The sequence below is a fragment of the Phalacrocorax carbo genome, chromosome 5, assembly GCF_963921805.1.
Source record: "Phalacrocorax carbo chromosome 5, bPhaCar2.1, whole genome shotgun sequence".
Lineage (NCBI taxonomy): Eukaryota > Metazoa > Chordata > Aves > Suliformes > Phalacrocoracidae > Phalacrocorax > Phalacrocorax carbo.
Window position 1 is genome coordinate 26,352,326 of NC_087517.1, and position 26,764 is coordinate 26,379,089.

At 39.9% G+C, this 26,764-nt stretch overlaps 1 protein-coding gene across 1 annotated transcript in view; it reads right to left on the reverse strand.

The window, feature by feature from the left end:
• PDE11A (phosphodiesterase 11A) overlaps positions 1–26,321 on the reverse strand; it is a 140,876-nt gene extending 114,555 nt beyond the window's left edge. Inside the window, exons 1-2 of the mRNA XM_064453319.1 lie at positions 25,518–26,321; positions 7,351–7,509 (exon numbers count right to left, since the gene is read on the reverse strand). Coding sequence (XP_064309389.1) covers positions 7,351–7,509; positions 25,518–26,321 — 963 coding nt within the window. The remainder of the gene's footprint in view (positions 1–7,350; positions 7,510–25,517) is intronic.
• Positions 26,322–26,764: the final 443 nt, after the last annotated feature.

Genomic DNA, 26,764 nt, shown 5'->3' on the forward strand with positions numbered 1-26,764 from the left:
GGTTTACAGACAAGAGGTCTTATTTGTTCAAGTCTCACTGTATTAATTATTTAAGATATAAGCACAGGAAATATGGGAAGAGCCAATAGGTTTAGATTCCTGCTGGCAATTGCAGGGAGAATTCAGATACCTCCCTCATTCTCACCATTGTACAAGGCAAGAACAAAACCCCAGTCCCCACAAAAAAAACCCCCACACATAAAAATCTTCACTGAAATGTTCTATAGAGAAAACATCCCTGATGCCAAATCTGACAATGTGTTTATTTGTTTTATTATAACACCTATAGGCTTCAAAGAGGTATCAAGGATTTACTGTAATATGTACTATAAACACACAGCAACAAAGTAGCCCTTGAGCCTAGGAAAATACACATTTATATTTGAAAAAATAAATAGTTCACTAAAATATCACTGTAAGACACCTTAGACATGTTTCCATACCTCAGAGGTTAAGATGTCCAATTGACATATTTACTACTAGTCTCTAAACAGAGGTATTGATACAGACATGTTTTTGTTAAGTTTCAAGCACATTTAGAGTTTTGTAATGAAAAAGAAATCTAGACTTTCAGCTTAACTTGAAAGCATGACTGAATATGTGCAAGACTGAAAGAAGTCCATTCAAATATTTGTCACTGCAGTCATTTGGTGTTGTTGGTTGCAAACCAGTGGTATGAAGCTGTCTTGATAAAGCCAATGTTCTAGAGACAAATTGTTTTAAACTCCCCCAGCAAGAGAGTTCAGTTACTGTGGTTTATTCTAATTCAGATTTGCGTAGCAAGTACTTTTTGAGAACCGTGCCTAATGGACCAATAGAGTTTTCTCAGATAGTTGTAGTGCCTCAGCACCTTCATCCTTCAAATGTCATTGTTATTTTCTGCCTTCTTTCAGTGAATTTGTCTCTTGCATTGGGATCTAAGTGACATATGGGCCACATGATACCTTTGAGGATTATGCCAGTTTTAAATAATAGCTTTTGGAGTCTCACTGCCATGCAGATTTTCAGAGAACCAAGGTAGATGTTAGCAGGAGATCATCACATACTGCAATATATGAAACACAGACACACAAAAAAATTCTTTACCTAATTTGTTTCTTGTGTTCCTTTCTAGTGAAGCCATCAAAATAATTTTCAGGTGACTTTTTTTTGGTAAAGTCCACACATTCATAAAGCTGGGGTCATCATTTTCACAACAGTCAGAGACACTTGCCTGTTCTGGCTCACTCCCTTCCCTAAGGACTTTATTTATAGTTGATTACTTCCTTAAGATAAAGAAACCATCCTAACTGGCTTTTAAATTACTACCCGCCAGCATGACTCTAAGCCCATCATGCAAAAACTCACAGAAAACAGATTAGCAGGTATAGCAAAATCCCTGCAAATTGTTCATCACTATGGTAGACTGGGTATAGAACATATTTGAGCCTTAACTAATATGGACCAAGAAGAGCACATTAAATTGGGCAATTTAGAAACACAGGGCTGCTATTGGGAATGTAAGAAATAGAAATGTTGGAGCTTGAGAACACTGTATCTTCAAGCCCCCACAAACCAAACATACTCCAGCTGAATCCTGGAACCTGGATATATATGTTTCCTAATAAAACTATCCACAGAGCACAGACAGCCAAAGCCAGTTCTTCCTTCCCCTTCCCAGGAGTGATTTTTCACTGCATTCCAATTACTGCTTTTCAGTAATCAAGCAGGATTTAATTCAAGCTGGCTATCCTGGGTAGTTTCCCCACAGTCAATTCACTTCTTTCAGACTAGGAGGACGTCAGAGCCAGAGAGAACCAGGACACCAGTTTAAGTGACAGTGGAGCTGCTGCTGCTGTTTGTCAAGCATCTGTGATGGAGGATTAGGTTTGTTTTGGCACTGCATCTCAGAAGACTCTAAAGGGCATACAATAATTTAAATTAAAGACCATCAAGCTCTTGTTAGGCTGAGTCTCCCACCAGTCCTGGAACAACTATGACTCACCAGCAAACAGCACAAATACTTAAATGAATCTTCAGGGCAATACCAGGAATGCATGCAGAGTGCACAGTTCTTTTCAAGGGTTTGGTTTTTCAATCTTCCTACTCTATGTCTGTGCAGATGAACTGGTGTCTTCATTTGCAAAATACATGTAAAAGTACACCACCGGCCTCTTTTTCCAAAAAGTTACCAATTACACAACATAACGTAATAGTGATGGCTGCTATACGAAAGTAATATCGTATTCTACTATTGTTTGTATCACACTGGGTATCTCTGAAATCAGTCTGTTCAACTGAGCCCTGAAGTTGGAGAGACAAAACACACTGTGAGACAGAACATTCTCTCTCACGCCAGTGACTGTCAAGTCTAGTTCTGCACTTAAACAATGAATTGGCTGAAACATCCCTTACACCAAAAGGAGAAAATAGATTTAGCAGTGGGAAACAATCATTACATGTGGAAAATTCACTCTGACTCGTGTGTGCTATTATCACTATGGTCAGAGATGTAAAAGAACAACCTGAGAATTTGCCATTAAAAAAAAAAAAACTAGAAAAACTTTTAAATCTAATACTTCATTTTACATATTGCAAAATATAAACTTGGTTACAGCTTGGGAGCATTAAAAACTCCTCAAATCTTAAATATTTTATTTGTTCTTAACTTCCTGAAAATAACTAAGAGTACATAAAAATGATGCTAGCATCTACTTAATTCTAATTGAAAACATAACTCTCTGTTTCCTATTGACTCATGACAGTAGTGCCCCCAAGCGACATTTCATTACGCAATATAGCCTTGTAGCTTTGTAAAAAAAAAACCCAACAGATTATTTTAATTGCTTCACACAATACGAGAGAATAGACACTTGCAAACAAGAGTCAGACTTAAATGATACTGACATTTCTTTGAGAGGGCTTTGGAGGGGGCCAGGAAGAGGACAAGTAATTTACGTTTTCATTTTCTAACCATTCTGAAGCTGCTAATTTTTGGGAAATGTAACATCAGCATAGAGCTAAATTTATGTCTTTTGCCAGCTACTCAGACTTTTCTGCACAAAGCACCTCAATACCCTGGTAGATCTTTTCCTGTTTTGGAAAGGACTCCTCAGTTTTCACTTGCCCCCTTTCATCACAACCACTTTTGCTGATATTACAATAAAAAACTGTTTGCTAATCTCGCAAGACGTTCTTCTGGAAGAGTGTGATCTCTTGCAATATACCTTCAGAAGTATATTGTGCTTTCTAAGTTATCAGTGAGTGAAGAAAGTTAAAAGCACAGAGTTGGAAATAACAGCACACGGACGGCCAGGCCTCGTTAAATCTAAGATCTATTACAAGGCACAATAATGGTTATGTTCTCCTTTGTTTTTCCATAAATTCTACATGTGTCCTGGTTTCAGCTGGGATAGAGTTAATTTTCTTCCTAATAGCTGGGTACAGTGCTATGTTTTGGATTTAGTATGAGAATAATGTCGATAACACAGTGATGTTTTTGTTGTTGCTAAGTAGTACTTACACTAGTTAAGGACTTTTTCAGCTTCCCATGCTTTGTGGGGTGCACAAGGACCCGGGAGGGTGCACAGCCAGCACAGCTGGCCCGAACTGACCAAAGGGATATTCCACATCATACGACATCGTGCTCAGTATATTAACTGGGGGAGTCGGTTGGGGGCCAGCGATCATTTCTCAGGGACTGGCTGGGTGTCGGTTGGCGGGTGGTCAGCAGTTGCATCACTTATTTTTCCTGGGTTTTGTTTCACACCCTCTCGTCGTTTTCCTCTTTATTACAATTTATTATTATTATTTTATTTCCATTATTAAACTTTTCTTATCTCAACCCATGAGTTTTCTTACTTCTGCTCTTCAGGTTCTCTCCCCCATCTCCACCCAACACACTGGCTGTGTGGTGCTTGGTTGCTGACTGGGGCTAAATCACAACAACATGCAAGAACCCATTTAATATATTCTTGAAAAGTTCTAACACATAGGCTTATCATTATGGTCCCCACCATACAAAAAAGATGTGGACAGGCTGGAAGGGGTCCAGGGAAGGGCCACCAAGACGATCAAAGGATTGGGAAGCCTGCCATATGAGGATAGGCTGGGAGAGCTGGGTTTGTTCAGCCTTGAGAAAAGGAGGCTCAGAGGGGATCTCATCACCATGTACCAGTACTTAAGGGGCAGCTACAAAGAAGATGGAGACTCCCTTTTTACAAGGAGTCACATGGAGAGGACAAGGGGGAATGGACACAAGTTGCTCTTGGGGAGATTCCGATTGGACACCAGAGGGAAATTTTTCACAGTGAGGACAGTCACCCATTGGAATAATCTCCCCAGGGAAGTGATTGACTTGGCCACATTGGACACTTTCAAGAGTCATCTGGACAGGGCGCTGGGCCATCTTGTCTAGACTGTGCTCTTCCTAGAAAGGTTGGACTACATGATCCCTGAGGTCCCTTCCAACCTGTGATTTTGTGATTATAACAACAGTGATATAAATGACTAGTAAATATAATATAAAAATGGCAAATTATGGGCAATTTGCTGATTTTAGATAATATTTAGCAGTCACTGAACAGAAGCAAATGCCACAGCCTCATTACTGACATCAAATATTTACATTAATATGTTTCAGTAATACACAATTCACATATACACAGTTGTTTTGCTAGTTGGATGTATGATAATCAAATGTAGTATCCATGATAAAGGCTGCATTTTCAACAAGATTCCATTTACAAAGAGATAACTAATTAAAATAAATGCAGAAAAAAGCCTATTCAGAGAATCATTTTGTTTATTTTGCATTTGTCTACCCATTGTAGCATACACTGCCAGATTTGTATTGTATGCTAATAAATCAATACTCAACATCCAAGATTTTCCAGAATCAGAAGTAATTCAGAGTCAAACTAATGGTTACACAAGCTTAGAAAACTATAAAGAAGCAATTTAGGAAGTACTGGGTCACTTCAGATGTCTGAAAAAGTAGCATCTAAAGACTGAATTTTCTTTTTCAAGTTATTTAATTCAAACTAAATCACCATGCAGAATCAGTTACACAGACACCTTTCAGAAACAGAAATTGAAAGCCAATTATTTTTATGGAAAAAAAGTTTTTAAAAGCTTTTCACAGAAAAGAAAAGTTGTCTTTAATGTGATGCTAGAATAGGTGATACTGGCAGAAGTGGGACTGGGGCTTTCTTCCTTGTTACTCAACGTACATTTAGAAGTAAACATTTAACCAAGAGATTATGCCAGATACATACACACTGCAATGAGAAGTGTTCTTACAATTAATTTTTCTGTTTTATAAAACTATTAAAACTGTTGCTGTGAAAAGTAACCAAAGTTAGTTGGCATTTATAAAATTTTTTCATAGCTCTCTCTATGGTACTATGCATAACAATACAGATGGGTCAGCTGCGCAGTTAGTCTGTCAAACCATAAGCTTTCCTACTGTTAGCCTAATTTATCCTACACTCCTTTTGTTTGTTAAATGTACTTTAAAGAAGATTATAATCCAAACACATCTAGTCTTTCAACTTGGATCCAAATGGCTAGGTCTTAATAAGAATCTCAGGCTTGAAGTTTCACAAGAAGTTAACAAGCAGCTCAAGAGCACATCAAATCAGAATGTAATGTCTAAACAGATTTAGGAAAAGGACCAAAAGCAAACATCGGTACATAGCAAGTCAGCTCTTCACATCTAAGTAGGTGTTGCTAAGAGTAACTTCTGGAAGACCTCCACTTGATAGCAAAGTTGTGCTATGCTCAACAACCTAATAAGAATATAAAGAAATATATGCTCATAACTGTTTCTGTTGGAAGACATCTGATAACTAATATAAGGTATAAAAATAATCAGTACTCCTTTTTACTCTCTCTCAACTTTAATGCACCCTCTTATTAACATTTCACTTGGCAAAGATTTTCCCATCTGGACTGCAAAAGGCTCCTTCACATACTAAAATTTCAAAGAGGCAATCAATTTTGAGTTACTCCCACTGCACAGCAAACCAGAGTACGATGCTATTAACTGACATTATTCACATAAGAATATGAATCTTTATTCTCACCAAGCAATTGTTTCAAACTATAAAACGGTTATGCACAATGCATTAAATGTATTGCTGTAAGTATTTAACAAGTAAACATAATAGTGTAATAGCAACTTCAAGAAATACTCAAAAATACAAGTACTATGGTTTCTATGGAAGACGTTTGATTTATGCAATATTTTAAGCCTTTATAAACCACTGTTAGTTTAGCCATATAAAGCATTTCATTCATGTCAAGCTATCTTGATTCTAAAAATCATCTCCATCTATTTAGATGAACCAACAAGATGGGATTTTCCCCTTCCAACGGGCATTACTTAACATCTTTCTTTCACAGCATAGACATGTCAACATGTATGTAATACACCAACAATGGCTCTGCATCAAATATTAACTACTTCTGAATCATCATAAAGAGCTTTCAGGGGCAAAGCCTGCCTCTTACTACACTTCTACAAAAAAGAGATTCAATACTATTTTAATAGAAAGAAGTGCATTTCTATTACATGCTTGAATGAGACTCCATTTCTCTCTCCAGGGCAGAGATAGCTGCTGTTCTGTTCCTCCCCAGCTTGCTGCCCTCTACCATTCTTTTCCCTAGTCATCTTTCGGCTTTACACACATTTTCCCTCCATGCTCAGCCGTATGCATCTGCCTTCAACAGATCCATTTTGTATTTTCCCCACTTTTAAAAATTCAAGCTCCCTCCTTGTGGCTCCTTCTGTTCTGCATTTTGAGCTCACTTTACTATCCAAATTTTGCTTCATATACACACATAGTGCCCCCTTCCTGCCTCTCTCGTCCTTTTCATTGGCATTTGCAAGTTTGCTGTATTTCAGAATAGCATAAAGTTGTATATGCATAATCTTCTCTAAATAAATTTTCTTTTGCATATGCCACAGGCATTTAACTCATGGAGAACACCAAGAGAAGGTGGTGATTTTTAAAGTCAGTAAGCTTAGGAATGTCTCTGTGATAGTTTTTTCCCATGAACTTGTTCCTACAGGTAAGTTTTAAAAAATAAAAAAGTCTTCCTACTGAGACGACTACATGAAAAAAGTCTATATAAGATTTAGAGACCATTAAGCTGAAGTTTCAGCCACAAGATCTCCCACATTTACAGAACAGATACATGCTTTATGTTGAGAACAACAAAAATGTACCTTTTATGTTAAGCACTTCTGAAAAAACATCATTAACACAAGAGCTGTGCCATTTACTTATTTAGATTAAGTATATTTTCAACAGCCTACTGAATGACAAAAGAAATTTTTAAAAAAAATTAAAATAAAGGTAATCTTACTTTTTCATCATCATCAGAAAAAGGGGCACCTCCAGGAGTCTTATTTATTGCTTGGGCAACACCAATAATCTCTCCATCACTGTTTCTTATGGGCATGCACATGAGTGACTTTGTCTTGTATCCAGTCAGTTTGTCAATCTCATCATTAAAGCGGCGATCCTTCAAAAGAAAATAAGGAAGCATTAACATGCATGTCATATATCTAAGCTTTCTTCAGGCAAAGTACTTTATTTTCTCAATGTCTTATATAGTGTTTTCAGTAGTGTTGTGTTGTTGCTTCTTTGTTATTACGCCATTCTTTATTAGCTGTTTTTCCTCAGTTAAGATACTAAGAAAAATAGTTCTCAGAGGATCAGTACAAGGTTCACCATTACATTATTGTATTCACTGAAGTCCCACATTTATACCTCAATTAGAAGAATGACCTACCTAAAGGATTGCTACCAAAGCAGCTACCAGGAGAACACAGAAAATGAAGACAAATTAAACATACAGGGAACATAAATATGAGAGAGACTACGCAACACACTTTGGGCCTTGACAAAGCACAAGTTCCCTACACCCACAGCTCAACACCATGACTGTGCCTTCTTTGATGGCTCCGAGGCCATCTGTAAGCAGAGGGTCCTCCACAGCTCCTTGACAGCAGCATAGGCCTTGGCACTGGCCGTAGATGGTCAGACCCACTTCGCCCATAGCTTTGACAGGTTTCAGCACAGACAAGGAAACTATCAGTGGTTAAAGCTGTGGCCTGGTTCCTGCTCACCACATGTTCACAGTCAGTTTTCAGTTTCTTGCTTCGCTGTCCCTCCAGTATTGCTGCTGCTACACATTCCTACCAGTGAAGCTGGTAACCACATGGCCCTTGCAGGCACTGGTGAGGGCCCTGAGCTCCTCTGTGCACACATCATGGTTCCTTTGAGGCACGCACTAATAAAAGAGCTTTCACCAGACTTATCTTTTCATAGTGTGTGAAGCATGCAGGTGTTGGTGTTTGTATGAAAGGATAACAAGCTGCAAGGTGTGCTGTGCCACCTCAGCTGAGAACACAGAGGAGAAGAATGAGCCACACAGATCTAGTATGTGCTAATTTCTAGACTACCCCGCCTTCAAAGTCACCATGTTTGCCCCAGAGTGGAGCAAGCGTGTCCAATTAGCTGCATACAGCATGTACAGTTGCAGAATTAGGACTCTAATGTAAATTAGGGAGTACACCCGCATTACACTATATATTCATCTTAAGTCTTTATCTGTTTTTCAGAAGCTTATGCCAGTTCAATCTGAGTCATTATCCCACTCTACTCAGCGCTTGTCAGGCCACACCTGGAGTTCTGGTCCCTGCTATACAAAAAGGATGTGGACAGGCTGGAAGGGGTCCAGAGAAGGGCCACCAAGACGATCAAAGGATTGGGAAGCCTGCCATATGAGGATAGGTTGAGAGAACTGGGTTTGTTCAGCCTTGAGAAAAGGAGGCTCAGAGGGGATCTCATCACCATGTACCAGTACTTAAGGGGCAGCTACAAAGAAGATGGAGACTCCCTTTTTACAAGGAGTCACATGGAGAGGACAAGGGGGAATGGACACAAGTTGCTCTTGGGGAGATTCCGATTGGGCACCAGAGGGAAATTTTTCACAGTGAGGACAGGGAAGTGGTTGACTCGGCCACACTGGACACTTTTAAGAGTCATCTGGACAGGGTGCTGGGCCATCTTGTTTAGACTGTGCTCTTCCTGGAAAGGTTGGACTACATGATCCCTGAGGTCCCTTCCAACCTGTGATTCTGTGTCAGTCACCGAGGTGTGCTTACATACAAGTCACTCTACTGATCTGTACTTACTCTTCATTGCCTGATAATCTGCACCAAACATGAGCTTCTGAGTTTTCTTGTTCACCATAAGTTATATGTTATACCACCTTATAACTACTACATGAGAAATACAAGAAAGAATCAGTTTGACAGAAATGCTATATGAAGTTGCAATGCTTTAAATTTATGTTTGTCAAGTTGCTGTACTCACACTACATAAGTTATGAAACAATGAAAGATTTCAAGTCTTACAATACTAACACCCAACTAAATCATTGTGCAGCAGGCTGAAAATGTATGGGCATATATCTGGGCAGTCTGAAAGTTCCTAAAATGTAATATATATCAGGGTATTTTTTCATTAATCTGTAGTGCTCTAAGGGGCAAATTTAACAACACAGCTCTCTCATTAGTCTTAACAGAACAGAGCAAATGAATCTCCACAATAAAAGTTTACCCTTAAGCTTTACATGGCAAGTAGCAATCATTTATTTGAGAATGTTGCAAGTCTAATTTCTTGTGGTTTTGCTTATTTTCAAATTTTGCTGGTCAAGAATTGTACCCAACATCGTCATCCACAAGTTTTTTGTATTGTTATTACCTAGAATTTTTAGGCATGATTATTTCACATGCTTTTGTATGCACTTGAAGTTAGGCTTTGTCTGAACACTGTTAATGCATAATTAACCATATTTTAATGTATTTTAATTAAGGAATATATAAAATCTCTAAATCATGATTGAATAAGCAAGCGGTGTAATCCTATTGATCATAAAGCATGCACTTTCTCAAAAAAATACAGAGCATACTGTGAGCATAAGACGCCTTTTAAAATAGAATGGTAGAAATCAATCTCTTACAACCAAATACTAAAAGTGTTTGTAACAGATTATGTTGAAGAGTAAAGACAATAACAAGATGCTCTTTGAAGTAACAGCAAGTATTTTGTTATTTTACAATTTTTCTACGGCAATGAATGTACCTAAGGTTACACAGATTTATTGAGGCATGTACACAAGAAATAAACACTCACATTACATTCAAAGAGGTCTTCACTTTTCAACACAAAATCCAACTCTTTTATTAAAACTAGTATTGCTTCATAATTCTTGTGTCATTCCTATGCTATGTGGGGTCATAGTGTAACACAGAGTGTATTTCTAATACCTGAATAGCTCTGGGGATAAAGTCGTAGTTGTAGTACTTGCTCATCTCAATGCACCAAGAAATTTACTTAAGTTGCATTTACACAGTGCTTACTTCAGATTAGAAACATGGTTTAGGGGAAATTGCCATAACACGTTTTACTCTAAAGTACTGGAAGTAGTGTCTCATGTCTTAGTGAAAACCCAGGCGCGTTAAGATTTGTAGGAATTTCAGAATGTAATACATTGTAAAAGATTATAAACTATCATCTTCAAAAACATAATTAGTAGTGCAAAAAACCACACATAGGGTGACAATATTACATCTTGAGATCAAATTAAATCTGATCACCTTTTAAAAGAAAATAATGCCATCACTTTATAGAGCATTTCTACTGAATGACAGCCAGCAAAGACTGATATCCAACATTAGTAACGTGATCATACATACACACTTATGCTAGGCCATGCTGCCACTTCACATCTATATTCCCTAGATGCTCACCATTTCTCTATCAAGTAGACGGAGACACTTTTGGGCCCCACTTCTGTCTGTTGTGCCTTAAATTTAGTGCCTCAAATAAGACTTATGTGGGCTAGTATTCCAATGGGGTACAAATGCTTTTTAAAAGAAGTAAAATAAAGCCCCAGCTCTTTCTGGTAAACTAAGTACAGGAGTGTCCCTATTTAAAAAAAAAAAAAAAAAAAAAGCTCCCCCACAAGCCAATATCATTCTCAGCACACAGCTTAGCTACAGACCTGACTGAAGGAATATATTATTTGGATTTGCAGTTTAACCTTCCTCTGCAGGATACACACATCTAGTTACCTCTGGAGAAAGATTACTGTATATACAAACAGAAGAGTTTAAAAGATGTAATGAATATCTTCTCATATGACTTCCCATGCTTGCCAGAATAGTAAGAAGAGCTTATAGTACTTTTGATCATTAAACAGTCTGAAGTTTTTCTTCAATGACTTTCAACGTAGACTGACAAAAACTAAAGGAAACAGAACTAAACATGGCTCATTTGTTTATGTGGCAGTGTGCAGAAATCCATTCTCTCGAACAGTACGACTCGAACTGCAGACCACAAAGTGACTCAAAGGATGCTGCAAAGTTCAGAAGAGGCAGTGCTAACAGCATCTTTCATCATCTTGGTAGAAAGTAGCTTTCAACAGCTCTTCTCTCAGCCAGGGAGGGAATTACTGCTATTTATCGGCAGCAGCTCCATTCCTCCAGGGTGAAGTTCTCAGTTCTGCTGCCAACAGCAGTTACAGCCGGTTCTGACTCCCCTAACATGAGGGTACTGGGCTGTTCTACAAAAAGAAGCATGACTTTTGTTTTCACAAGTTTAGACAATATGGGCTGTGAAAAAATGTCCATATTTGTCTCAGGCAATGAAGACAATCCATATAGTCCTTAATCTACGATAAGATTTGAATGTGATGAGGAACAGATAGCTCATTAAACCTTTACTGATGCTAAAAACTGTCAGATTTTTTTTCCTGAGCAATTTTATTTCTATTTTTATTTCCCTGTTGTGAATTGCAGATGTTATAGAAATAGACTGGCTTAGTCACCTAAAAAGAGACATGATTTAGAAATTCTCTACACTCACTCATCATAAAGATTAACATATACCTTTGCCTACTTTATTACTTGTTGCAAGTTTACATACCTTTCAACCATAAAGAATTAATATCAACTATGGTATTCATATACAGTTTATAGTGCTCTTCTGCCACAGAATATCAAGCTCTTGGATTTGGTTGTTGGCTTTTTTTTATGATACTATTTTCTTGTGTTTTGCTTTAATTTGATAAGTTCATTAGGAGTTGTTCTTCCTTAGAAGAAGGAACTTTCCGCCTCTGGAGTGTATTACACAGTCTTTACTCCATAAAGACCAGATTACTAATATGCAGTCTTCAATAAGGCTTTGATGAGATTCCCTTGAATTATTTGTGCCTAACAACTTCCTTAAGAGAACCAGAACCCCCATGATGAATGGTTTTTAATAATGGCATCAAGGGCCCAGACCAGCCTGATCCTGTGATCTTTCCACATGCTTCTAAACACTTTTATATCCACTTCAATAGAAGCTAAACTGTTCTGCACTGGAGAGAATCCTGCCTAGAAAGGTATGGTTCTTCTACAACAGAAGAAAGTGAAATGCCGTGCAGTCATCACACAGTAGGCTTCACCAATGAATAAACGAGACATTATTTCTTCAACTACTTCTTGATAACATCTGAACTACTATTTACAATTAGCTGTTGTTGCTGAAATAGACAATATGTTTTGTGTTACTGAAGAGAAAGTCCCTACTCTGCTAATTTTTTTCAAAGCAAAACAGAGAGCATGGGGAAACACTGAAATGACAACATGCCTTGTCTAGTAATATTACTGTTGATTTACATCTTGTGGGCCTTATAAAAGAAGTAAACCTTCAAGGGAGAGTTTAATTGAAAAAGGACACCTGTTGGACAGACCAAAAGTGAGTTGTGATTCATTTATCTAAATACACTCAATTAAAAGGGATACATGAGAGGTCTGGGATAAAAATCAGGAAGATGTATTCATGTTTATCTGAGTTTCTTCTGTTTAGGTAACAAGGTTCACTGTAGTGGACATTTTAATCCAATTTTAATTTGCAATCCTGTGGCAGATGTAGTCATTGCCTTTACAACAGGCCTCAAGATTAATACACAAGGTGCTGTTTGACCTTCAGCGGATGGTGGCACACAGGACAGGGGCTACTGAACCTGTCTGAACTGAATACATACAGTACAGCTGTCAGTGTTAGGAACAGATTTAATGATAAGCTTTATAAATAGAAATCCAAAATATCTATCCTATGTTCTTTAATGGATGCTATGGAGAAGCAGAGACACAGGAGGGATTAATAATCTGGGAAGTGTTTTTTAAAGTACAACTCATTTCTGCTGTATTGCTTCTCCTTTCAAGTGGATTTTGGAAGTTTCTGCTTCTATCTTTTGCCAGGACCTCTACAGTAGGAGAAAGGAAGCACAGGGATCCTGGAGCAATCAAATAGCCTCGGCCCCAGAAGCATACCATTCAACAGAGATAGGTGCAGCATGTTTTGGTCTTCCTGCCATTGCTTTCTTCCTGCCAGATTATCCACTTATGCTAGAGAATTGGACTACTTTTTGCAGAAGGGTATTTCATCTCTGGAGCAGAGACTAAAAGTACAGTAAGCATAGTATAGGGAAGGTAAGGCATTTAATTGGAAAAAGATTACATTTTTGAGGAAAAACATAAACAAAAACCTCGGTAAAAACTGAAAATTATCAAGATGTGAAGTGAAAGTCTATCCCTAACTTTTTGTGGAAAAGTAGGCAAGAATTTTATTTTGGTGACGTTTGGGAAAGTGATGAGGAAAATTACATAAGTGAACAAAATAAAATACTATTTCTGGCAACAATAATATTGTTGAATCATGCAATATACACATAAGAAAATTAAATGACTGGATGACCTGCATTACATCCCAAGCCTTTTGTCCCCACACCCCCATCCTTCCATCACTTATTGTCATAAGGTGTACATGGCAGGATCTAGCTGAGAGGCTTTACTGGGTTTAACTCAAAAAAAAAACAACAAACCCTCAATGCCCAAGTATGAACTGTGAAGGCTGAGAAGCTTATACAAAACTTACATCTGCCTCTCCTCACAGGGTAGTAACCTCGAGCGAGGAGGCTTGTTTAGCAGCCGATAACAAAGCTGCTAAATGAGAGAGAAGCTCTCTGTCAGACTGCAAACGTTTTGTGATACAAACTGTATGATCCCATGTTAGAACAGCCTGCAGTGCAACAGGGTCCTCATCTACACTGGCCTCCTGGGTAGCAAGGAATGTCACCATTGACGATACCAATGCAGCATTTGCTTTTAAGTTTCTTTTACAATCAAGACTTACATTCAGAAATTAGGGCCAGACCAGATACAATATATATTCTGGGGAGAGAGACTTCACTATAATTGTAATTGTACTGACATGCAAGAACACTCAAGAATTACAAGTGAAGTCTTCCACTGACTGTTTAAAACATTACTAAAAACAAACCTGGTTGGTTTTACTGCTTTGGTTCTATATAATGAGTTTTCTAGATGCCAGAGACATCCAAAATGTAAAGACTGAGGCACTTTTAACTGGAATTTCAGAACTGCCAACAATGAACAGTTATTCTATAGGATAAACCTTATCCTTGTCTCAAGTTATTTATTGATTGTAAATTCTTCTTTGGGGAAATATTACCCTGTGAAATGTGATATTCAGTCAAGTAAAGACACAGAAGAGAGCAGGCTTGATTAATCAATTCAAATTTCAGCTGCCCGTGCAGTGACACTGCAGACTCAGTCCTTTTTGGAGATATTTAAAGATTGTCAATAAATGAGAACAGAAAAACATCATGCTTTTATTCTACACAAGACCAGATTAAGGTTTAGAGTTTTTTCCTAGGGCTCTGGATTCATATAATGTTACCAGAATCTCAACTTCCATTAAAAAAAAACCAAACTGGAGTTCCTGTAACTATGAGGGTAGCATTAAAAGTGTGAGCTGACAGTAATCAAGAACACAAGGCTCAGAAGTGCTAGAACCTGGAACAGCAGTTCTGAGCAGTTCTATATCAGTGAGCTGGTATATTCAAATACACTTCTCTAGATCACCTATCTTCATCATATCAGCTGAAAACTCAAATATTGACCATGCTTACAAGCTCTGATCCCATAAGATTCCCATTATCTTGATGTGCCTGAAGCTTCAGGCAATTTGAATCAGGACCTAACCAAATAATGCCCACCTCTGGCATGTCAAGTCCTCCAGATTGACCTCTGTACTCATAAAATTAGACTAAATTTATCTGACTACGACAGCTATACAGATATTGGGCAAAGAATGAAAAGAGTCAGAGTCAGCTGTAGTATTGATAGAAGTGGCAAACAAGAAAAATCCATTAGGGTCCAATCCTCTTCTCTTTGACCACATATCCATGGTCACTAAATAACAATCATTGATCATGATTAAACCTGAACAGCTAACACTTAGAGGAGGCCTACAAAAAGTAATCTGTGATGACCAGGAGGTCAAACCTCATTAAAAAGTCACAATTTCAATAATTTTCTAAAAGAATCTACACATTTCCAACTAGGGAAAAAAAAACCCTTCTCAAAAAATTCTAAGGACGTGCAGTATTCCACAGAAGGCCATAGATGGTCTCTGCAACTCCCATGAAACTGTCAAAGAAAGTTCTTGTTTAATCTTACTTAAATCTACATTTCTTCTCTTCTCAAGACATTTGAAGTACTATAATAGGTTATGTTTGAAATTAAAACAGTTCTAGCTTCTGAACAAAGTTTTTCCTATTGCATTTCAGTGTTGATTTTCAGTTTAATTAGGTAGCTCACACATTGTTAGTAAAGATACAGGTTTTGTTGGTTTGGGTTGGTTGGGTTTTTTGTGGTTTTTTAATTATTGTTAGTTTTGGTTTTGTAGGTTTTTTTTTAACATAGGATAGCTCTTTGAACTTGGAAAGAAAATATGTCCTTTTATATCCTTATCAAAGCTAGTACAATTTATGTATTATTAGCATGACATAGAACAGAAAAAATATAGTCCTAAACCAAGTTAGCTAAAAGTCAAACAAATAATGGAGGATGAAACCTGCCTGAATACATTTCCAAGAATTAAGTGTTCATGACAAAGACATTATTTTCCTTCTCCAAAGTCTAAGGAGAAAGTGTTTAATCTAGTGAAATGGACTAAGTGATTCAGCCAAAGCTCACAGCTACAAGTAAAAACCATTTCTGATTTTTTTAATGATTTGAAAATACTGCTTTTTAATCACAAGAGAAGAACATAAGAGGTGCTCATTTAACAGGCCTGGCCTAGTATGTTTTACAGTTTATTGCACAGGGTTTTTCTCCCCTCTTAGGAAGGTCTCAAGAAAAAAAAACAAACAACAAGAACAAGAAACTTGCAGCAGAGTTTCTTTGAATATACTGTATTTAAATTACTGATTGAGTTAGCCAAGTTATATAAAAAATAGATAAGAGTAATATGTTTGACAGCATCATTAACCTGGTATTATCATACTACCAAACTGTATGGGATAGACAAATTTGATTTAATATACTTTTGATTGACTTTATAGGAAGCCGTCCTGTAGGAGCCTCCATGTTTATAGAAGTAAAGAAATTGAAGTTGGAAGAGGCCTATTCAATTTCTTAATCATGCTTCCTATGAGTATATAATACATAAACTTCTATAGAAAACAAAAAGAGCAATCCAAAAGACAGCAAATTATCTAGATTCAAAGCATAACATTAAAAAGCAAATAAAAAAATAAAGGCATCCAGTCTGTTCTAGATACTCTTATCTAAAAAATCACATATGGTATAAATTATGTTGTGCATAAACAAGAAACAGAAACCAAGTTATAAACCACTACAGCAGATATGGGCAAAACCTTCTAGAGAAGAAACTTGCACACAAAAACCCCAAGTAATAAAGCAATCTCTGAAGAGACTTCCATGTAAGGATTGCTGCAGCTATTCCTGTCATCTCCCCCCAAAATCCCTAAAGCCCCAGGGACAAAGGCAGCAGGAGAACAAACTAGTACCTAATTCACCAGCGTCTCAAGCCTAATTCTCCCAAGTAAATAAGCACACAGTCCAGTTATATTGTGACTATTTATATAGTGACAGCAATATTTCTTGTAAGATAAAATTAATAAAAGAGATAAGAATGTGCAAAACATCTCAGCCAACTCCATTTCTTTGCTCCCAGAACAATTCTTTAAAAAGTAGGAAACATTAACCCTCAAAAATTCTTAATTTCCAGATTTAAAACAAAGTAAGTCCATTATAGGATGAACTAAAAATAAATAGCTTCCTCTGAGGGGGGGAAAAAAAAAACCCAGCACAAAAAGGTATTCATTGGCAACGATGCAATACTGAAATTTTGGGGATTTGGTTTGGGTTTTGGGGTTGGGGGTTTTTTTGTTTTTGTTTTTTTTTAAACGTCAGTAGTTCAGGCCTTTTAATTTAGCTTGATTGGTGGGGGTGTGCTGTATCATTTATTTCCTTTTCTAAACACTGTTTCATTTAGACAATGGACATAAGTAACAATCCATGTTGTTTGCTTGTGACTGGCACAAAATTAATGGGGAAAATAGTATAGATATTCTTAGATAGGACTAAATAACTTTACAAGCACTAGTGAGTTTGCAGACATGACTGCCAAGCTAATAAGCATAATTACATTTTATGCCTCATAGTCTGAACTGATAAACAGCAGGGATCAGAAAAGATTCCTCTGTAGAACAACAGTATCCAGATCCATCACATAAGATTTTTCTTCCTTCAGAACAAAACTCCTGTTAGATCACCAACAGCACAACAGTAAATCATGTTGTGGTCTTAAATATGGAACCTTCTGTGCGCTTTTGCTCTGCTGCTTCTTTATTAAAGAAAAAAACAGTTACAAAAAGATATTTTCCCTCTAATTTTAAAATCTTAGAGATCACACCCACTACTCTTTGCTCCATCACAATGGCTCTCTGTGCCTTTCTGTACTAGACCTCAGTGATACCCCACTGGGAACCCACTGCGACCATGTGTTCCAGCCTCACTTTGAGCCAGGTCCTAGTGCTGGTCTCCTATATATTAATGATTATATATATAAAATACATACACACACAAAGTGGCTTTAAACACCTGATACTCCTCTGAGCACAGAAACCAACAAGACTCCTGTGTGTTTCAACAGAAGTTTGTGTGTATGTGTTAGCAGCTGCAGGTGATTACTCAGGCATATAACACACAGTTTCAAGTTCTAAAGAAACAGTATAATTGAATAATTATTTAATTGAATGATTATTGAGTAATAAATTAAAAATATCTTATTGTGACAAAGCAGTAGTGTTGTTAACTAAGCACACTCATTTTTAAATGTGCACTGTAGAGACATTAAGCTCAGACTGCACCCGGTTGCTGTTACCCTGTTAACACGCAACTCTGCTGAGCCATTAGCTCAAGTTGTTTACATTTCACAGTTTCTCAATAGGGTGGTTTTAGAAAAGTAAAATTAACTTGCATAATGATGTGTGTATGCTTGTTTATTAACTTTGTTATTCTTAGAAAAGCTACACAATAGCATAATACTGTAAATAACCAAAATGAAACATCCATTTGTTCTGAAAAAATTGAAAACCGATCAAACAGAACAGCAAAATCCTTTACCAAGCACAAACTACAGCTTTATTCAGCCTTTTGCTTGTAACAGGATCTCAGCTAAAATTTTAAGGACCTAATCCTGCAATTTTTGCACCCAGTCACTGACCTGCTCTACCCAAACATACGTATTTCCTTCCCACAAGGAGGGTACAGGCCACAGAGGCAACAGTTTCACACCTGTTCCACAAAGAAGTTTTACAAGTGTCTGAGGGAAAAAAAACTTGAAAAAAGTCTGTCATCTTCAGACAGATGGACTGGCTGAGCAATAAACCAGTTAAAATCTATCAGCTTAACAAAAGATGGTCTTATAAGGAATAAGGCAGGAAAACCACCCCAACTCGCCAAAAGGCTTTTCCCACTCAGGCTCTGTACAACCAAGAGCCATGGGGCCTTCAGCACAAGGGAGAGCTGTGGAGCCAGGCCTTATGGCTACTCCTTTTGAGAGGCCAAAGATACCAGGGTACTGAGTACTTGCCCTGCAAGGCAACTGAAAAAGGGAGCCAGCTGGAATTTTTTTAATTAAAAAACAAAAAAACCCCACAGTTAATAACCTGTTAATGCCCTGAAGTCCTCCATGCTTGTGTTTACCTGGGAGCCTATATCCACCCTGAGCACCCCCTCACATCAGTACTGAAACAAGGCAGCACAGCATCCTTCAGTGCTGATTTTAAGCATGCGAGCCCCACAAAATGTCTGAAAATTACCCAACATGCCCAGTGAAAAGTAGGAAAAACTCATTATGTAGGAATACGGGCAGACTCCATCCCACCCAGCCCTTTGCCAGTGCTCCCAGTGCAGGGACTTACAGCAAACAAGCCCAACGTGGGCACCCTGTGCCCAGTCACCACCAGCCCACCTGCTGTTCATCTCAAACTGATGAAGCAGCCACTGCAGGCACACCTGTGGACAGCAAGCAGGTGCTGTGCATTCATGGAGTAACAGCTGGGCACCCCCAACGGGCAGCACTGCCCACCTAGTTGGTGAGGTAATCTCGTCTGTCCCACACAAGCATGGAGAGGAAGGTGTGTTCCCTCACAATACCTACAGGTTGACCCCACCAGCATACATGGTGTTGTGCAGCTCTGTCTGTCCACCTGAGCAGCAGCATGGAGACACAAAACTCTGTCTGAGCCCTCAGGTGGCTTTGGACACATGCCCTTTTACACAGCCCTGGTGTCTACCACGAGCTCCTGACCCTGGTGAACACCTCAAAGAGATCTCTAGAGAGACTGGTCTCTCAAGGAAAACGGTGATGATGTGACCCAGGAAGGCCTTATGACATTTTACATGTCAGTCAGAAACTGTTGCCTTGTACTTCGATTTCCAAATCTTCCTAAATTTTGCATGATGGGCTGGAGCATCTTTTTGTGGAAAGCATGTTAGAGCAATTTAGTTCTCTACTGTTGCAATTATCTCCTCCATTCCCCGTGGTATTTCCTAGTCATGCTTAATGCACAGCAAAAATTATTTTAATTAATTTTTTCTGTATTACATGGAATTTTTACAAATTATTGTTTATTTTGCTTGCCAGGTTTCATGCTGTCTGCTCTCTAAAGACAAACCTCTGTCCTTGTTAAGAGTCACTACCAAAACGAATATGGCTGTTGGTGCCTGCTGCTCAAGTGCGGCTGAATAAAGGAGTACCTAAGTGCTTCCCATTTGCAGAACTGAACCTCCCAGGACACAGCGATTTAATGCTTTAATTGCTCTTTCAGTTTTAAAGAGATGCACCGTTGATATCGATGACAACAAACAGCTACCCTGTGTAATGAAAACGGTTCCCACCTGTTTGTGACCTTCTACACCAAGAGCCCATCCCACATGGGCACTCCCAGACTGAAAGGCTGCACCCATGAGCTATAACGTCGTAAAGCCATCCTGGCACAGCAGGAGACAATGAACACTCAGAGCTCACCCAGAGGGCCTGACAGAGAGAAAAATCAATGCCTGTACCTAGGTGTTCAAGGATGTTTAAAGTTTACTGTAAGTGGAACTGCGTTACACTTGGCCTAAACTTGAAAGAGGTAACAGAAGAGTCCAGAACAGAGGGCTCAATTTGTCTCCTGTTTTGCCTGATTTTAGTTCTAGTAATGTGGTTAAATTTTCTTTTTAAAGATCTGAGCTGAATTGAAAAATAATTTCTGATCATCTTTTATGGCACTTTCTACAACTTGCAAAACCCCATGTCTTAGCAAGACTCCATTTAATATATTTCCTCTCTTTGCTCCCCACTTTATTAAAACATCCATCTGGTAAGCCATTTTGTCTTCTGTCTTTTAAAGCTACTTTTTAAATTCCAAGTTTAACATAATATGTATAGAAGCTTTACTCATCTGACACTGGCAAATGGCAGAATGTATTTTTCACCTCTTTCTGATGTATACTTACTATTCTAAACAGTAAGTTTTTTTTTCAGTAGTTAGAAGGACTTAGGATGCTATTAAATTATCTCCCAAGTTTTGCACAGCTAAAGGTTTAACAATAACCAAACATTCCTTGTGATTTAAAATTTTTATTATTTAAATACTGCTCTAAAAGGTGGAACAAAATTGAAATGATCAGTAATTTCAGCTAAACATCATAGAAGACCTGTGAGAAGAATGGGTGATATAAAAAAAATTCCATAGCTTTAAATAGGAAAAAAATCTTGAATTTTTAAACAACTCTTAAGAACTACAGATAAAGGTTTAATGGCCTTTCTGCCTGTGTACTTACAATATGCTTAATAGTCTTCATATATGACTACAAAAGCTACATCTACGCTCTGTTAAAAGGAGCCTCAATGGACATTGCCAGTATGATTGGATTTTTCCAACATGTGTGCTCAAGACACATAAGAATAAGGTGTCAGGAATGCTTCCCAAAATTAACATAGGGGAAGTCCCAAGAACTTATTTTAAAACTTAAACTCACTAGGAATTCAATTTACAAGTCAACTCCATTACTTCCAGGAGAAAGAGTTTCAGACTGGCTCTGAAATGCAAAGAAAGTCTCTGTCTCCTCTCCTGTTCTCAAATCTGCTGTAGTGCTAACTCTTACAGATCGGATCATATATTTTACAAACTGTTATAATTGTAAGCTCACTTTCATCATGTGACTTGGCAATGCAATAAAAAAACCTTCTGTCATGAATAAATCATGCAACTTTTGAATCAATCAAATAACATTCACCTAAAACTTTCCATAAAGTATTTGTCTAATTCTCTGATGCTCTGAACCTCCAAAAAGTTTGTTCAATCACTGCTGAATTTCATAAATCAAAATACCATGCAATGTTATATAGTTATCGTTGAATATTAAAAGAAGGGACAGTCCTCAATACTTAATTCCAAACCTTGTATCCAAGTATGCTTATTGAATTAAGGCAGATTGTTTACATGAGCAGGTCCATTTGTGGACATTTTATAGGGGTGTTCCATAGACTAAGGGAATTATATCTGTGTATTTTATCAAAGGATGGGGAGGGTGGTGGTGGGTAATAAGAAGGTACTGGATAGTGAGAGACCTGAGCATGACATAAATGGTATAGAATAAGGGGTGGAGAATATGCTGGTTTTGGCTGGTAAAGAGTTAATTTTCTTCATAGTAGCTAGTATGGAGCCATGTTTTGGATTTGTGCTGAAAACAGTGTTGATGATAGAGGGATGTTTTAGTCACTGCTGAGCAGTGCTTACACAGAGTCAAGGCCTCTTCTGCTCCCCACCTCAGCAGTGAGCAGGCTGGGGGTGCACAAGAAGGTGGGAAAGGACACCAATGGGACAGCTGAGCCCAACTGACCAAAGGGATATTCCACACCATATGATGTCCTACTCAGCATATAAAGCTGGGGGATGAAGGTGGACGGGGGGGATGTTCAGAGTGATAGTGTTTGTCTTCCCAAGTAACCATTACGCATGATAGAGATAGCTGAACACCTGCCTGCTGAGGGGAAGTAGTGAATTAATTCCTTGTTTTGCTTTGCTTGCGTGGCTTTTGCTTTACCTATTAAACCATCTTTATCTCAACCCCCAAGTCTTCTCACTTCAATCTTCTGATTCTCTCCCCCATCCCACTGGGCAGGGAGAAAAGGAGTGGCTGTGTGGGGCTTAGTTTCTGGCTGGAGCAACCACAGCAGAAAGTCAGACTCAACAACAGTAATAATGACCTGGACCATGGAAAAGCCCCAGCCTGTTACTTGATTTCATTTTTTAATATTTTTTCTCTTTAGAAAAAGAAATGTGTAATTGAAATCTTACACCATCTCCGAAAATGACACCGCAAGTCATTTACAAATACTTCCTTAACCAATCAGGGGACTGCCCATGTGAAGCCTATGGCAGGACACAACAGGATATAAATGTTGTGTTGATCACACTGAAGTCCCATTAATGTCAGTAGTAGCTGACGATACAAGCAGGCAACCCAATTTGTACTTGATGGTAGAACTCCAACTGGTATGTGATCAGGCTCTGAGAAAATAAAGATGGTTGGATGATAAAACAAATTTCCCAGTACTGTAAACTAGCTAATTGATGATATGGAAGTATCTTTACCTTTTTTAAAAAAAGTTTGTTAATTTAAAAAAAAAAAAAACCAACTTTAAATTAATCTAGAGGTGTTCCTCTGACCTAATATAAGTCCCTTCCTTACCAAACAGGTAGCATCAATGTAAAGACTCTCTTCAATGGACAAAATGGTGCTAGGCTGTCACCCCTTTTTCTCCAACTCCATCTGTCAGCCTGACAAAAGTTTCCTGGTGGTGCTTTTTTTTACCTCACAGATGATTAAACACTTCCATCATCAGTGGCAATGCTGACCAAAATTGTATCATAGTATTTATTAATTTTTAAATTGCTGTATTGTGAGCACTACTATGATCTGAAATGGAACAGCTGTCACTTCTTTACGCATACGTACCTGTGCTTCCATAGGGCTCTTCATGCTATTAAATTAGAAAGGTCTCCTTTTTGTGATGCACAATGGATATATACATGCCAGGTAAGAGAAGATAAACCGTACTAACTCAGAAACATAAAAGAAAGCAGATCTCCTATTCTATTATCAAGCAAAACTTTCATTAAAGTTGCAAGGTCTAAAGTTTCTTTTACACTAGAATTAACCAGAAGTAACTCCACTGAAAGCAGGAAAGTTGCAACTGATATAATTACAGGATGAACTTGGCTTAGAACTTCCCCTTCTACTGTAACTAATGTACTTACAGCTTAAATATACAATTAATTGTATTATTTATAACATTTTAATTGATTAATAGGAGTCAGACAAAAGTATAATATAAACAGTACTGGGAATGGCAACTGGAGGGATTGTTTTTCACTTTGTTCTGTAAATGAAACAGACAATAAACTGTTTAAAGTAGCTGGGCTTTTTCACAGGGAAGTAAACACAAAGTGAACAAACAGTGGAGAAAAAAATACAGTTCCCTGGAACTAGGAAACACTCTGCCTTTCCAGTGGCATTCCCACCTCCAGAAAAGGTGGCAGGAGCTATCCAGGGTTAAAAGCAGAGATCAATCTCTTTCCCAGTCAAACTCAGATATCCTTTATCTGCTTAGCCACTTCAGACTATCAAGAACATCTTCTGCTTGACCCCCAACAGCAGAAACTTTGGAAAGAGTGCAGTTTTAGAATTGAAAGTAATAAAAAAAATAATAATCATATGGTAAGAGAAAGTGTATAATGGAGAAAAAGGAAAAATAAAGGAAATAAGGAAGCAAGCTTAGATTTTTTCAAAGGTGATCCAACACTCAATCATTTTCATCTGAATATTACAATATTTTTACCAAGTTCTGTTCTTTGCCTTTGAACCCTGTGGGTTGGGAACCTCTGTCAGTCTGGATCTGTGAAATGCCTAGTATTTTTCACTGCTTGACAAATAAATAAATACTCAGCCCAAAATACTTCTACCCTGACTCTTCTGTATTTCAGACAAAAATAACCAAATCTTATTCAAGTTTATTCCTTGTATGGTTTGCTATAAAGCATCACCAATTTTTTAATGTTTATTATTTTTGTTGTTATTGTAGAGCAAAATTAAACGCTACGCAATGGTTATTACTAATATCCTAGAGACATACATCTCCCACCTTTCTAAAGCTTTCCAAGATCCTAATTTAGAAAATCTGTTGCTCTGTGGTTCTTAATTTTTCTCAAGAACCTCCAACTGCCGATAGCATCTCTCACTAAGAAACACTAGAAATAGCCCCTGGGACTAGAGAGGGAGGTAAATTTCAAGCTAATAACGTGAATGCACTGTTTTGCGTGAACACAAGCAGGCGAAGGCACATCTGTCCCTGCTGAAGTCAAAGGGAATTTTTGCCTTGAAGCCAGGGCTACATTTTCACAATTCACACTGAAGCCTCTATAAAAGTAAAAGGTGGGGAAAGCCCTTCTAGAAGAATAACAGGAGTGGTTATATCACTCCTAGGAATAGGTTTGAAAACACATGCCATGTGGGCTGAGTGGGCATATGCTAAGGTGAAAATACACGCTCTTTTGAAAGCGATGAGACTACTTCAGCAGCGGGCAGGTAGGGAACATTAAGTGAGACGGAGATTTAAGAATGTAATCATTGGGACTGTCGCGAGCATTTTTTTAAAAAACTTTTCTTTAGCCGATCCCAAAATACGTTTTGAAAATGCGTGAAGCCGCCTACCGCCCCTGCGACATCCAGAAGCACTACAGTACCGATTTTACGGCCGCTTTAGTCCCGTCAGCCGCCCAGGAGACGCTTTCCCTCCCGCCTTCACAGGATTCCCCTCCCGCCCCGCCAACAGCCGCTCCGAGCACACCCGCGGCCGCTCCGCAACCGCCGGCTCCCCGACGGTGGCGGCGGCGGCGCCCCAGCAAGGACACCCCGGGGGGAGGCAGGGACGCCCCGGGGCGGGTTTCTCGGCAGGCGCCGCCGCGGTCCCCGAGGGAGCCGGGGGCAGCGGAGTACCGGGAGCCCGCCCGGCTCCTACCTGGTAAGCGTCGGGGATGTTGACCGTTTCTCCGTGCTCCGCCACGTAGCCGATGATGCCCTTGCCCCAGGGCACCTGCACCTCGTTGCTGTTCTCGGTGGAGCCGCAGGGCAGCAGCGGCGTGCCGGCGTGCACGTCGAAGAACTTGGAGACCAGGCTCTTCTTGCCGGCGGCGGCCCCCTCCACGAGAAAGAGGGAGCTCCGGTCGGCGTCCACCATGAGGCAGACGAAGATGAGGATCTTGTAGCTGAGGCTGGTGAGGTCCAGGTCGTTGGAGATGTCCTTGACCAGCTCCAGGAAGAACTGGCGCTCGTTGTGCTCCTTGAGGTAGCGCTTGTAGTCCAGGGCGGTGGGGGGGTACTGGGGCAGGCTGACGCGGGACTCCAGCAGGGCGCTGAGGATGTGGGCGGTGGTGGGGGGCAAGGAGCTGGCCTTCCGCAGCAGGGCGCGCCGCCGCACGCTGCTCAGCGGCTCCTGCGCCCGGGCGTGCACATGCTCGTCGTAGGTGAGGTTGACGTGGATGGCCTTGGAGCGGGCGAAGCTCTTCCGCAGCTCCTTCTGGGAGGCTCGCCGCTGCAAGCCCCCGCCGCCAGGGCCGGGGCCGCCGGGGCCGCCCGCGCTGCCCCAGCCGCCGCCGGGGCTGCCGCTGCTCCGGCGCTCCTCCGACGGGCCGGCGGCGGAGGTGGGGGGCGCTTTAGGGAGCGAGTTCTTCCTCTTCAGCCACTTCTCCACCAGCTCCGGGTGCCTCTCTAGGAAACTTTCCACCGTCGCCACGTCGAGGCCGGCGTCGGCGGCGGCCGCCATGGTGCCGGCGGCGGGGGCGGCTCAGGCCGCGGGAGCCCCCGCGGCGGCCATGCCCCGCCGCCGCCGCCACGTGCTGCCGCCGCCCCGACGGCCGCCCCGGGGCGCGGGGGGCTGCCGGCAGTCCCGGAGGGGGGCTGCTCCTGCCCCTCGCCCGGGCCCCTCTGCGGGGGCGAGCCTTCTCGCCCCCTGCTTCCCCCCCGCGACCTCCTTTTCCTGCCCGCCACTCTTTATTACTACTAGTAGTAGTATTCGTATTGTTCTAGGTATTTTTCTGCTCCCCAGCGCTCAGCTCCTCTCTGGTTTCGGCCCCGGCTCCTCGGTTCTGGGCCGGCTCCCCGGTGAGCCGGGCAGGCGCTGCCGCCGCGCCTCTGGAGATGCTCCGGGAGTGCTCGGGCAAACCCCTCCTGCCAAGTGCTGTCAGTGCTGGCGGCGGCTGCTGCGTA